Genomic DNA, 14,327 nt, shown 5'->3' on the forward strand with positions numbered 1-14,327 from the left:
GACAAATTTCCTGAAGTTAGGATTGTTCCTATGACTAAGAATAATAAAATCTGTTTAGTCCAGCCTGCCTTCAATCCAAGGGACTCTGCTTTAACTCCAACACGAGTGGAATTACCCAGGGAAAGATGATGGAGAAGGATCACAGCAAGGAGCAAAGGAAGAAGGGAGACAATAACAGAGAGATTACAGAGAATTTGGAGCAGGTAAAAAGATTCCTGATCCTAATCCTGAATACTGAATCCTGCCCTGGGGCAAAGCACACCGCAACCAGCAGCTCTCCTGCTCCTGATGCTGATCCGACTCGGCACAGGGGTTTAAATCGCCGCTGTAAGCGACACCAGAAGATGGCATCAGCTGCCTGCGATGTTCCTTAACTCTTTCTGCATCCCCGTGGAGCCTTCGTGCTTGGGGATTGGGTGTTTTTAGTGCTTTCCCGCCCATTCGGTATTTTTATGGTTGCTTTATAACTTCCTATAATGTAAAGACAAAAGGTTTTTTTTCCGAGTTACAGCCCTTTTATTTAGGTGATTTATTAAGCCAAATGTAAAGATGGTTAACTTGGAAAAAATGTTTTGTGTACTCAGTAATGACCTGAAACGTTTTGCTGTTTTGTATAGTGGTAAAATCGATTTTTTTATTTTGAGCACACCTAATTTTCTTTAGGTGGGTTAACACAAAGCATATGACTGTGCATAATGTGAATAATTTATACGGAGGTTGAGATTTATGTGTGTACTTTACATTTTTTTAAAGTAAGCATATATTGAAGTGTCTTGCAAATGAGAAACAATCCCTGCCAGCACAGGCCCAAGCACTTTCTCATGAAGTATCTTAGGAGTGCCAGTGCTCCATTTCCACATCCAAACTCCTGTGCAGGTCTGTGAAAGGAACCCCTGTGGCCCTGACCCCAAAACAATCCTCACCTGTCTGGTCCATGGAGATGCTGGGTCTGGGATAACCATCCTGAGGGTGTCAGTGGTGCAGATCCCGTTCCTTTTGCTGTGCAATTTTCCCTCTGTCCGTACTTTTGATGATCCCTGGGGATGCAGATCACATCATTCCTGACCCTCAGCTCCTCCTGGCTGCCTCCTCAGCACTTTCCAGCTCACTTCTGCCCGTTCTCCAGCCTGCATTTATTTATTTTTATTCCTGCTAAACACTTTCACCCTCTGCCTTTGCAAACATTCCCTGGTGCACTCTCAGTGTCCGTGGAACATTAACTCCGGGTGACATTTAAAATTGCTTTTTCTCACGGGGATCCCACCCCTTTTGGTCCCTCCTGGGAAAAATCCTTTAACATCCCTTTTCCCTGAGCCACATCTGAGCACCGATGACACCAAGAGATCAAATTTCCTGCGGAGGCACCGGGATCAATGGGATGTGCATTAATGCAGTTCTCCCTGCTGCCAGCACCGGTGTCTGCTCCTTGCACGGAATTGTTCAGCACAGCAGAAATTCAACCTTGCTGCTTCCTCCTGCAGCTCCCTCCCAAATCCAGAGCCCATTCCTGGGGCCTGGAAGCAGTGAAAGGGAGCAATGGTCATGCTGAAATGTTCCCTTGATGCCTCAGGGTTTGGCTTTTTTATTTTTCAGGTTCTGTGCTGCTTCAGTGTGCAGCTCTGAGCTTCACATTCAGTGTTGGTGAGCAGGGAGACAAAACAATTCCTGCTCCAGCTGGGCACCCAAATGATCCAAATCTCAGCCCAGGAGCACAAACACCGTGGGCTGGAGAGAGAAAAACAAGCAGGGTGGGACTGCCTGGGCTAAAGCTGGAATGGGACAATGAACTGCAAGGTGCCAATGGAGCAGAACTGATCATTTTGTGACCAATCTTCCATTTTTTGGGACCATTTTGGGTCATTTGGGTGCAGCCCTGGCTGGGCTCTGGTGCTGCCCAAGGTGGATCCATGGAGGAGATAAATTTAATAAATCCTTTAATAAATCCCTGCTTTATTCTGTGACTCTGCCCAGCTTCTGCTCTGGGGCAGCCTTGACAAAGCATCACCCCCATTTCTGTGGGATCACCTCTGTCACACTCCCTGTCCTGCTTTGTCACCTGTCCCCTCCCTGGTTTTCCTGCAGCCTCAACACCTTGGCTCCCCTGGAGAGAAATGGAATTTTCTCATTCCTTTATGATCCCAGTCCTTGAGGAAGGGATTTGTTATTCTTTTATTATCCCCATTCATTATTCTGATATCTTGGGGTGTTTACTGAGCTGAAGTTTGCTCAGCTGGGGAGTTTTTTCAGGAAAAATCAGAAGTTGCTGTCAAACCATATCTGGTCTGCCAGGGTGAGCTAAACTGGAGAGCTGGGAAAGTGGGAAAAGGAGAGAACATCCAGGTTCTCTTTTTGTGGTGCTGGTAGGAAGGCAATTTTCATATGTTCAGGTGTAAGTAAGCTTGTAAAAATGTGTATCTAAGTGGATTTCTTGCAAGCATACAGCTGAAAAATGACACGGTTTGAGAGGTGAAAGAAATTCATGAAGCTGAAAACAATGAAGTATTTAAGCTCTGCTTTTCTGTATTTTCATGGTTTTTATAAAGCAGGTTCCCACCAAACTGTCCATCCCACCTTCAGGCACCCAGCCCTGCCTGGGAGAAGCTCACAGACCCAGGGAGGCGCTGATCACCCCCAAATCCGGCTGAAAATTCACATTCCTACCAGGCTGCTTCACCTAATCTGGTGGTAAGTAGTAAAAATAGCATCAGCTGGGTGACAATTCAGTATTGTCTGCACTCCAGACAATGTCACGTTGTTTGTGACAAAGCTGCTGGGAAAAGATGGCTCTCTGCATTCTTCTGATGGCAGATTATACCTGCTCCGAGAGAAAAATCGAGTTTTGCTTCTCTCACTCCAAAATGAGCTCTCCATAATGGAGGAAAATAAGGATTAATTCATCCAAAGACTTGTCTTTTATGACTAAGCCCCTGCTTGTCATGACTAACAAATTTGCTATTCAGGGTAAAAGCTTGAAACATAAGAGAAATAAAAGGGATAATTGGTAATCCACGGGAATAAATCCCATTATGTAATAATGGTTTATCACATGCTGCACATTGCTAACTCTCCCCCATGGAATTGATTTTAAGAAGGGTGTGAGAGGCTTTGTTGCCAGCCCGCTCCTTACATCCAACCTCAGGTAATGACTGCAAAAAAAGGGAGATTTCCATCAAAATGCTGCAGGGTTGTCCACCCTCATCTTAATTGTACAGCTGAGGGTGATTGAATGAAACTCTGGTAGAAACCAGGGCCAGCAGCTTCCCAGAAGACATCATGGATGTTTGGGTTCTTCTTTAAGCAGGAGTTTCTTGTAGGGAGAATCTGATGGAGGAGAAGGAAATTCCTGCGGTATTTCAGAGTGTTTCAAACCATGTGAAATAAATGAGCCAGGAGGGAGAGTTGCAGAGCGACATTGCAGGAAAAACATCCTTTAACCTGGCAGAGGGAGAAAGATGCTGAGGGGAGATGCCAAGGGCAGCTGGGAGCTTGGAGAGGGGCTCTTGGGTGGGGGTTCACGGGCAGATTTTTGGTTTAGCTTGGTCTGTGGTGCTTTATTTAATATATGTTTGTTATATATATATGATATTATATATAAATATTTCATATTGGAGCAAATTCAGAGGGTCACCACGAAGCTGATGTGGGAAGTAGAGCACCTTCCCTAGGAGAGGATGGGAGCGCTGGGGAGAAGGTTGTGAGGGGAAGGTTGTGTGGGGAAGGTTGTGTGGGGAAGGTCGTGTGAAGAAGGTCATGAGGGGAAGGTCGTGAGGAGAAGGTCGTGTGGAGAAGATCCTGTGGAGAAGGTTGTGAGGAGAAGGTTGTGTGGGAAAGGTGTGGGGAAGGTTGTGTGAGGAGAAGGTTGTGAGGGGAAGGTTGTGAGGAGAAGGTCATGAGGGGAAGGTTGTGAGGGGAAGTTTGTGAGGGGAAGGTTTTGTGGGGAAGGTTGTGAGGAGAAGGTTGTGTGACGAAGGTCATGAGGGGAAGGTTGTGTGGAGAAGGTTGTTTGAGGAAGGTTGTGTGGGGAAGGTTGTGTGGGGAAGGTTGTGTGGGGACGGTTGTGTGAGGAAGGTTGTGTGAGGAAGGTTGTGAGGGGAAGGTTGTGTGGGGACGGTTGTGAGGGGAAGGTTGTGAGGGGAAGGTTGTGAGGAGAAGGTTGTTTGAGGAAGGTTGTGTGGGGAAGGTTGTGTGAGGAAGGTTGTGAGGAGAAGGTTGTGTGGGGAAGGTTGTGAGGGGAAGGTTGTTTGAGGAAGGTTGTGAGGGGAAGGTTGTGTGAGGAAGGTTGTGAGGGGAAGGTCATGAGGGGAAGGTCGTGAGGAGAAGGTTCTGTGGAGAAGGTTGTGTGGGGAAGGTTGTGTGGGGAAGGTTGCGTGGGGAAGGTTGTTTGAGGAAAGTTGTTTGAGGAAGGTTGTGAGGGGAAGGTTGTGTGGCGAGCCCACAGCAGGCTTCCAGAATCTGGAAGAAGCTGGAGAAAGACTCGGGGAAATTTAGTTTAGAGAAATGGAAATCCTTTGCTGTGAGGGAGGGGAGACCCTGGCAGAGATTGTCCAGAACAGCTGTGGCTGCCCCTGGATCCCTGGAAATACCCCAGGATAGGCTGGATGGGGCTTGGAGCAACCTGGGACAATTGAAGGTGTCCTTGGGGCAGTGGAAGGTGTTCCTGGGGACAGAGGAAAGTGTCCCTGAACAGAGGAAGGTGTCCTTGGGGTGGTGGAAGTGTCCCTGGGCAGTGAAAGTGTCCCTGGAGACAGTGGAAAGTGTCCCCAAACAGTGGAAGGTGTCCCTGGGGTATGGAAGGTGTCCCTGGGTGGGGAAAAGTGTCCCCGAAAAGAGGAAGGTGTCCCTGGGGCTGTGGAAGGTGTCCTTGGAGACAGTAGAAGGTGAGGTGTCCCTGGGACAGTCAAAGGTGTCCTTGGGGTGGTGGAAGCATCCCTGGGGCAGCGGAAGTGTCCCTGGGCACAGTGGAAGTGTCCCTGGGCAGTGGAAGGTGTCCCTGAACAGAGGAAGATGTCCCTAGACACAGAGGAAGGTGTCCTTGGGACAGTGGAGGTGTCCCTGGGCAGTGGAAAGACACAGAGGAAGGTGTCCCTGGAGCAATGGAAGGTGTCCCAGGGGACAGAGGAAGGTGTCCCCGAGCAGTGGAAGGTGTCCCCGAGCAGAATAAGTGTCCCTGGGCGGTGCAAGGGGCGGCACCGGCGGCCGCGGGCCGTGTCCGGGGTCTCTCCCGCTCATCCCCCGGATCTGCGGGGGCCGTCCCGGGGCGTGTCCGCGGCCGTGAGCCCCGCCCGGGCCCGGCCCCGCCCGGCGGCCCCACCGCCGCCGCCGCCGCCGCCCGTGCCCCGCCAGCGCCGGGCCGCCGCCGCCATGGCGGACCCCGCCGAGTGCAGCATCAAGGTGATGTGCCGCTTCCGGCCCCTCAACGAGGCCGAGATCCTGCGCGGCGACAAATTCATCCCCAAATTCAAGGGCGACGAGACCGTGGTCATCGGGGTGAGTCTGCCGCATCCCGCACCCCGCGCGGGCGGGGCGAGCATCCTTCTTCTCGGGGCGAGCATCCCTCCTCTCGGGGCGAGCATCCCTCCTCTCGGGGCGAGCATCCCTCCTCTCGGGGCGAGCATCCCTCCTCTCGGGGCGAACATCCCTCTTCTCGGGGCGAGCATCACCCCCCGCGCTGCCCCCTCCATCCCTCCCATCCCTCCATCGCCCCCATCCCTTCCATCCCTCCATCCCCCCCATTCCTTCATCCCCTCCATCTCCCCATCCCCTCCATCCCCCCATCCCTCCATTTCCCCCATCCCCTCCATCCCTTCATCCCCTCCATTCCTTCATCCCCTCCATCCCCCCCATCCCCTCCATCCCTTCATCCCTTCATCCCCCCCATTCCTTCATCCCCTCCATCCCCTCCATCCCTCCATCCCCCCCATCCCCTCCATCCCCCCCATCCCCTCCATCCCGTCATCCCCTCCATCCCCCCCATCCCTCCATCCCCCCCATCCCTCCATCCCCCCCATCCCCTCCATCCCCCCATCCCTCCATTTCCCCCATCCCCTCCATCCCTTCATCCCTCCCATCCCTTCATCCCCTCCATCCCCCCCATCCCTTCATCCCCTCCATCCCCTCCATCCCCTCCATCCCCTCCATCTCATCCATCCCCCCCATCCCTCCATCCCCTCCATCCCTCCATCTCCCCCATCCCCTCCATCCCCTCCATTGTTGCCGCAGCCGCGGAGCGGGATGGGGGCGGCGGCGCTGCCCGTGTCCCCCCGTCCGGGCTGTCCCCGACGCACCGGGCGAGCGGCCCGGGGGTCCCCGCGGGTGCCGGGGGTCCCGGGGGAGCCGGGGGGCGCGGGGGAGCCGCGGGCTCGGGCGCTGATGTCATGCCGGGGACTGGGCATGCTCGACTGGGGCGGCCCCCGCGCCTCCGCCGCGCCCCTGCGGCAGCGCCGGCACCGGAGCCGCATCCCGGGATCCTCATCCTCATCCCGGGATCCCCATCCTCATTCCCATCCCGGGATCCCCATCCTCATCCCGGGATCCCCATCCTCATCCCCATCCCGGGATCCCCATCCCCATCCCGGGATCCCCATCCTCATCCCCATCCCGGGATCCCCATCCCCATCCCGGGATCCCCATCCTCATCCCGGGATCCCCATCCTCATCCCGGGATCCCCATCCTCATCCTCATCCCGGGATCCCCATCCCCACCTCGGGATCCCCATCCTCATCCCGGGATCCCCATCCTCATCCCGGGATCCCCATCCTCATCCCGGATCCCCATCCTCATCCCGGGATCCTCATCCCGGGATCCCCATCCTCATCCCGGGATCCCCATCCCCATCCCGGGATCCCCATCCTCATCCTCATCCCGGGATCCCCATCCCCATCCCGGGATCCCCATCCCCATCCCGGGATCCCCATCCCCACCCCGGCATCCCCGTGCCCGGCAGCCCCGCGGAGTGCTGAGCAGCGCTGCGGGATGCCGCCCAAGTTTTGTTTTTTTTTTTTTTTTAATTTCCGCATCTAAAACGATGAAACGAACCCAAATCGCCTCTACCCCCCATCCCCGCCCGGCCCTGCGCGCCCCCCGCGCTCTGCTGGGGCTCGGCTGCTCCGGGGCTTTAATGGGAACAAAGGGTCGGGATGCGGCTCCTTTCCAGCCCAGCATCTTCCCTCTCCCTTTTCCCTCTCCCTTTCCCCCTCCCTTTCCCCTTTCCCTCTCCCCTTTCCCTCTCCCTTTCCCCTTTCCTTCTCCCTTTTCCCTCTCCCTTTCCCTCTCCCATTTCCCTCTCCCTTTCCCCTTTCCCTCTCTCCCTCTCCTTTTCCCTCTCTCATTTCCCTCTCCCTTTTCCCTTTTCCCTCTCCCTTTCCCTCTCCCATTTCCCTCTCCCTTTCCCCTTTCCCTCTCTCCCACTCCTTTTCCCTCTCCCTTTCCCCTTTTCCCTCTCCCTTTCCCCTTTTCCCTCTCCCTTTCCCCTTTTCCCTCTCCCAGAGTGGGTCCCTCAAAGGGCAGCACTCAGAACCCCCCAGTGCCACTTTGGGTGGGGGTTCGCAGTCAGATTTTTGATTTAGGCTGGTCTGTGGTGCTTTATTTCATATATATTTATTATATGTATTATATGACATATAAATATTTCATATACTGGTCATCTGTGACATCTATTTCATATGCTGGTCATCAATAACATGTTCTCTGCTGTATGGTGATGAAAAGACCCTACAATTAATTGCCAGCACAGCTCCTTGCACAATTTGTTAAAATCCTTACCAAAACCTTGAGGTCATCAGAAACTTTGCTGGTGAAAGTTGCAGAACAGCCATGACAGGAGAAAAAAAAAAAAAAAAGATTGAATTATGAGCATAAACAGCTTGTGGTTGTTATTTTTTTTTTTTTTTTAATATGAAACGCCCTCTTGTCCTGCCAAATTAATTGTCTTTCTGTGAAGGTTAAAGCTGTGGCACCATCCAGCAGCCTGTTAACAATAGAAAAATCAAATTGTTATCAATCTTGGGCAGCAGCAGAGGGCTGGATTTGGCCAGCAGGTATGGGGAGGGAAAATATCTCTGTGCCATTGTGATGTTTAAGAAACAAATGTCAGCGAGTTCCCCTCCCCCTAAATCAATAAACCCTCAGACATATTAAAAGCAGATTAAAATACAGCTCCTGTAAATCCTTTACAGTGTTTTGAAGAGAATCAGAGTTTAGAATTCTCTTTTCCCCACTCATAATGTGTCTTTGTCTATAAAGTATCTGTTGGCTGGGAAAACAGTGACTGTGATGGTTTGGAAAAGGTTTTTTGTCTTGGAGGCAGGAAATAATTCTCTTGGTGAGGGTAAAAAAAGGAAAAAAAACAGCAACTTGTAATTTCCTACCATGGACATTACAAAAATAGAGAGAAACAAGGAAAGTGCATGTATTTATTTATACAGATATTTTTTTACATGGATATTCAAGTTGGGGGGTGATTTGCTATCTTGAAAGATCTAGTCAGAGGCTTAGAGTTTGCCTTTCCCTTCCTAAGGCAAAAATTGTAATTATTTAGGATTTTAATCAGCTCAACTAATGCAATATGTCCTCAAATCCAGCCTCTGTTTCCCGAGGAGGAGCCATCAGCTGGAGCTCTGTGGGCAGAGCTGTGCTTTGCTGGAGTGGAAGTGAGCACAGGAATCTTCCCTTTTTCTTTGTCCTCTTTATTTGCAGCCCTGAGCTCTGCTGTAACTCGATCCCCAGTGGATCCCACTGCAGTAGGATTAGGAAGTGCTGCTGGTTTTTTATTATTTTTATTTTTTTTATTGGTTTGGAGTGGCTGTTTTTCTCCAACAAATAATGCCTGGCAGGAATAAGGAGTCCTGATATATGGAAAGGCACCACCAGAGCAGAGTTCCTTCTAGGAAAAGTAGGATTTCAGTCTTCAAAAGCTCTTGGGAGCAAAAATAAACCAGGACCAACCACTTTTTTTTTTGGTTTTTTTTGTTTTACTATAGCATTTGAAAGCACTGCAATGCAGGTTTTACTTTTGATCCGTGGATGGGAAAGAGAAAGGTTCTATTAAAATTTAAAAAAACCAAACAAAACTATCCACTTCCCCTCAGAGGAATTATGTCATCATGTAAGAAAAAAATAAAATACAACTGATTTAAGGGAAGCATCTAATTCTTTTTTTCTGACTAGTAAGTCTGAATACATTTATTTCTTCCCAGTAAACACAGGGAAAAGGCTTTCTCCCTGAATTTCCCACTGTCATCTCCTGTTACACTTCCCTTGGGCAAAAAAATGACAGATCATGATTTGGTATTTCTGGGCAGGAGCAGCAAAAAGGGAAAGTTGAACCACTTAGGGCTGAGTTTCCTTAGGCTGGGCTGGGGCTGTGGGAGCAGAGCTCCCCAGGGCAGTGTCCTGACTCCTTTCCAGCTGGATAAATCCCTGGCATTGGGATCTGACCCTGGGTTTTGGGGTCTGACCCCGGGTTTTGGGACCTGGCCCTGGGTTTTGGGGTTTGGCTTTATTTGGTGTCTCCCATCCATCTCGCAGGGTGAAAATATTTTCCCCTGAATTCCCCTTTCCTCCAACCAGACAAAAACTCTGCGTTTCCCTTCTTCCAGGAAGTTTAAACCCCAAAAAGCCTTTGAGGTGAATCTCCCCTGCAAGCAGGGCAGGAAAAGGGGATAAAGAAGGGGATAAACCCAGGGCTTCCCTCTGCGCTTGGCTGCAGCTTCCTTTATCTCCTCTGCTCCTCTGCAGCCTCAAGGTGACTCTCTGATGGATGGTGCTGGTTGACAGACCTAAAAATGTGTTTTTCTGCCTGGCTTGCTGCTCTGGGGGGGATCGTTCAGGCAAACATCTCCTGGTGTGTGGGAACTCAAAATGTCCCTCAGACATTTTTGGAGGTTCCAGACCCAGGCCAGAAGCATTTGAGACCCTGGCAGGCAGCTGGAAACAGCTGTGATTTTGGGTTTGAGCCATGGAATGATTTACCAACCTTGCAGGAAGAACAAGAAGTCACAAAAGTTTAGATATTAGAGTAGAAGTAGTCACAAAGTAAAGGGAAGAATTTTTGAGTGCTGTACAGGGGGGTTTTGGTTTTGTACATGGGGGTCAGAGGTTTAAGATGGAGGGATTTGGGCCTGTCCTGTCCTCCCTCTTTCTCCTTCCTCACCTCCATGTTCTTGGTGATGTTGGCACTCACAGATTGGGTTAGAGTAGAAAAGCACCATTTAATATAGGTAATGGGCATTGGGGAAAAACTGTAACATGTAACACGTAATGTACCATATAAAAGATAGAAAAGCACCATTTAATATAGGTAATAGGCACTGGGGAAAAATTGTACCCATGTAACACGTAATGTACCATATAAAAGACAGCAGCAGCCTGGCTCTGCAGGAGGAGTTTGTCCAGCCTGGCTTAGCAGGAGCTGCTGAGCTCTGCAAAGCCCAGCTCAGGCTGAGCCTCCCCCTCCCCTCTCTGCCCATCCCAGGAAGATCCAGGAAGGCTCCGGGATCAGTGGCAGCATCCCCCAGGATTGGGTTTGACTCCCATGGGGGAGATTCTGTTGTGAAATATTGCACATAAATCAGTGATGTGGCCCCAAAGCAAAGGAAGCATCACCAAACCTGATCCTGCTGTGGCACATCCCAGGGAGGGAATTCCTGTGCAGCCTTGGGGTCCCTTCCAGCTGGGAACATTCTGTGACAGAAAGGAAAGCAAATATTGGTGCCTGATTCCTCTCTGTGCTTTTGTTTAATTGATTTTTTAAAATGCTTTCTGCTATAAGTACGTTTCGGAATGTCTTGTGGAGAGATTCTCACTTGTTTTCATCACTAAAATATTTGGCTGTGCTTTATCTTTTATTCTGTATATACCAGTGAAGTCAGCAGAGTTTGTGCTAGTGAAGAGCACGTTGTAAAATCTCTCCTGTGCAGAGATCTCGGAGTGCTGTTAAACACTTGTCACTCTGTGGGTAAAACAGACCTTAAAAAAATAAATTAATCCTTTGGATAATGGGTAAATGGCCAGTTAAAAAAAAAAAAAATTAAAAACTGCCCTGCTGAGATTTTTTTGTGTGTGTGCAGGTTTTACCAAAAGCCAAGTGTCCATCTCTACCCCCAAAGCCACAAGCCCTGTGCCTGTGGAGGATTTTTGCTCCTGTGTCTATAAATAACCCCTGCCAGAAGCTCCTTCTGGATGGGAGATGTGAGGCTGTGCCTTGTGCCTCGGTGGAAAGGCTGGCAGAGGATGGGAGGTGCTGTTCTGGCAGGTCCCTCCAGCTGGGAGCTGCTCCTTGCACCTTCTGCTGTTCCCCAGCTCCTCTTTTCCTCTTTTTATTTTGTTGGAAAATCTCAGTTCTACAGAGAGGGGCCGACTGAGAGGGGTTTTATAAGATTTTATTCCATTGTTGGTCTCGTAGAAGGGTGAGACATAGAATGGTGTTGAGTTTTACATCTTTTATCAGAAGCCACCCCATTTCCTGGTTGCAATGCCTTTTAAATGTTTTTCAGCCCTTTAGCTTTTCCCACAAAATGCTGTAATACTCCAACACCAATCACCTGTAACTTTTCCCCATGTGTCTTGCTACAATGCATCTTTCACAGTTCTAATTCTCTAAAATAACCTGCTCAGGGTTTGAAACTTGTGGAAACTTGTTTCCAGTTCTGCCTCTCTCAACAATGAGAGACAGAAATCTCCATTCCATTCCTTCCTCAGCCAGCACACCTTATTGTGGCAGCACGTTTCTCTCCCTCTCAGGATTTTCATAGAGGTGCACAGAGAGAAATGAAAGAGAAAACAATTTCTATTTCTGCTCCTTGTTTTCCCATGTGGAATGTGTTTGGAGAATTGTTTCCCTGGGGTGATGCTTGGTTGGATTCTGTGAGGATTGTTTGAGCTGATGGCCAATCCAACCCACTGGGGCTGGACAGAGAGAGGGTCATGAGTTGGGTTAGAGTCAGAGAAAGTAGTATGTAGTTTTAGTATCCTCCTTTTATATACTATATTAATGTATTTTAGCATAGTTATAATAAAGAAATCATTCAGCCTTCTGAATTGAGTCAGACATCAGCATTTCTTCCCATTGGGTTCACCTGCATTTACAATACCTTATCTCACGGTTTGCATGCAAACTTTATTTTTGTACAAACTTTTTCTCCGAGGCTGTGTGAGCTTTCAGTCAACTTTTTGGGAATCTTTTACAAACCCAGGACTGGGCAGGGTTTGGTTTGAAAGGAAGAAGGGCTGGTTTTGTTTTGCTGAGAAGGACTTTGGGGATACAAACATATTGTAAATGCAGGGAAACCCAATGGGAAGAAATGACCATGTCTGACTCAATTCAGAAGGCTGAATTATTTCTTTATTATAACTATGCTAAAATACATTAATATACTATATAAAAGGAGGATACTAAAACTACATACTCCTTTCTCTGACTCTAACACAACTGGTGACCCTCTCTCTGTCCAGCCCCAGGTGGGTTGGATTGGCCATCAGCTCAAACAATCCTCACCAGAATCCAACCCATCAATCACCCCAGGGAAACAATTCTCCAAACACATTCCACATGGGAAAAACAAGGAGCAGAAATAGAAATTGTTTTCTCTTTCATTTCTCTCTGTGAAAAATCCTGAGAGGGAGAGAAATGTGCTTGCCACACAATTTTTTTTTCTAATTTTTAAAAATAAATATTAAAAATAAATTTAAATAATTGAATATTTTATTTATTTATTTATTTCCCCCCAATTCCTGAGGAATTGGTGTCTTCAGGCAGCTGCCAAATGCTTTTGTGGGAGCTGTGTGTCCCACGAGTGTCCCCTCCCTCCCTGCACACGCTGGGATTTTCCTGCAGCCTGGAATAACACCTGGATCTGGCTGCTGCTCCTCATTCCGTGATGTGCTGTGCTCATCCCCTGTGGCTCTGGTGCTTTCAGGTCAGACTATTTCAGTTTCCAGCACTGACAGATCTGGCTCTGGCTGGTTTGGTTTTATTTTTTTTCCTTTGGGGTGGTTTTGCTCTGTAGGTACCTCGGGAAGGATCACATCCCTGTTCCTTTGGGACAGAGCAAACACAGGCTGGTCCCTCTGGCTCTGGGTCACTTAATAATATTCCTGTTAAAATATCAATAATTGGTGACAGGTCTATTTTCCAGTGTGAAAACATTGCATACTTAAATAATCCTGGCAAAGCAAAGCCAATTCCATTTACTGAAGAACTGGTGTGGCTGCTCAGGGGGCTGGTTTGATATTTAAAGCAATTCCTGTGCTCCACACTTGTTTTTTTGGGGGAAGATTACAACCAGGGGGCTGAGGAGGGGTTTGGTTCTGATTTTGCAAGAAATATTTTAATTTCTTGTGGCAGGGAGATTCCCATGAAGCACTGAAGCCATGATGTCAGTGATAAAAACATCTGTGCTGATAAGGATTTCTCCAAATATTCTCCTTTTCCACTCTGCCTTTGTCTAATCCCAAAAACACAGGTTTTGGGGTTGGTGGCAGCCAGTTCAGCTCAGGGGTTCTGCTTTAAATGCCCCAGTTTTGGGAGGTGTTCCCAAAGCAAAAATCCATATTTTTGATAGGATAGGTTTGGAGAAGGATGCCCATGGGGGACTGGGAAAAGGGCAAAAAAAAGATGTTTTTTGGAGGTGTTCCCAAAACAGGGATAACTCCCCAATAAACTTCAAACCAAAATCCTTTTCTGCTTGGCCCATTCTTGCTGGGTTTAAGCCAATTCTGTGGGGACAGCGTGGTTTGGGGTGGGTTTGTTGGATTTTCCTCTGACTCCTCATCTGTTCTCCCTCTGGAATGGATATTCCTGTTTTTCCAGGCTTCTCTGGCCAGGCTGTCCAGCAGGGATCAAGGTGGTTTTTATGGATGAAGCTGCTCGTGTGTTTGCTCTCCTATTTTCTAAAAGAGCTCAGGTGTGAAAATGGCTTCTGTGTATTGATGGAGCTGCTGCAAAGATGATTTACTCAGAATGAAAAGCACATTTCCTCACCCAGGCAATTTCCCTTTTGTGTTTTCTCAGGGCATCTTTTTCTTTCCCTTTTCCCAGTCCCCCGTGGGCATCCTTCTCCAAACCTATCCTATCAAAAATATGGATTTTTGCTTAAACCTTCAAAACTTAAAATACAGGTGATGGATTTCAGCAAGCTAAACTGTCAAACCACAGAAAAATGGAGTTTTAAGCCACCCTGTGTTGCTTTTTCCTCTCTGGTAGCTCCTTTTTTTTTTGGGATCAGAAGGTTTAAACATTGAGCATCATTCCTGGGTAGTCCCAGTCCTTTTCCTTCCCCTGGGATGCACCAAACAACCACTGGGGCTTGGATTTGTTTTGTCAAGTGTC

At 48.8% G+C, this 14,327-nt stretch overlaps 1 protein-coding gene across 2 annotated transcripts in view; it reads left to right on the forward strand.

Moving 5' to 3' along the window:
* Positions 1–5,284: 5,284 nt before the first annotated feature.
* KIF5C (kinesin family member 5C) overlaps positions 5,285–14,327 on the forward strand; it is a 68,091-nt gene continuing 59,048 nt past the window's right edge. The window contains exon 1 of one of the 2 annotated variants that reach the window (XM_072931751.1): positions 5,285–5,487. In XM_072931751.1, coding sequence (XP_072787852.1) covers positions 5,362–5,487 — 126 coding nt within the window. In that variant the 5' untranslated portion in view covers positions 5,285–5,361. The remainder of the gene's footprint in view (positions 5,488–14,327) is intronic. The other variant, XM_030278138.4, reaches the window with a different exon arrangement.

This window comes from Taeniopygia guttata, chromosome 7 (assembly GCF_048771995.1).
Source record: "Taeniopygia guttata chromosome 7, bTaeGut7.mat, whole genome shotgun sequence".
NCBI lineage: Eukaryota > Metazoa > Chordata > Aves > Passeriformes > Estrildidae > Taeniopygia > Taeniopygia guttata.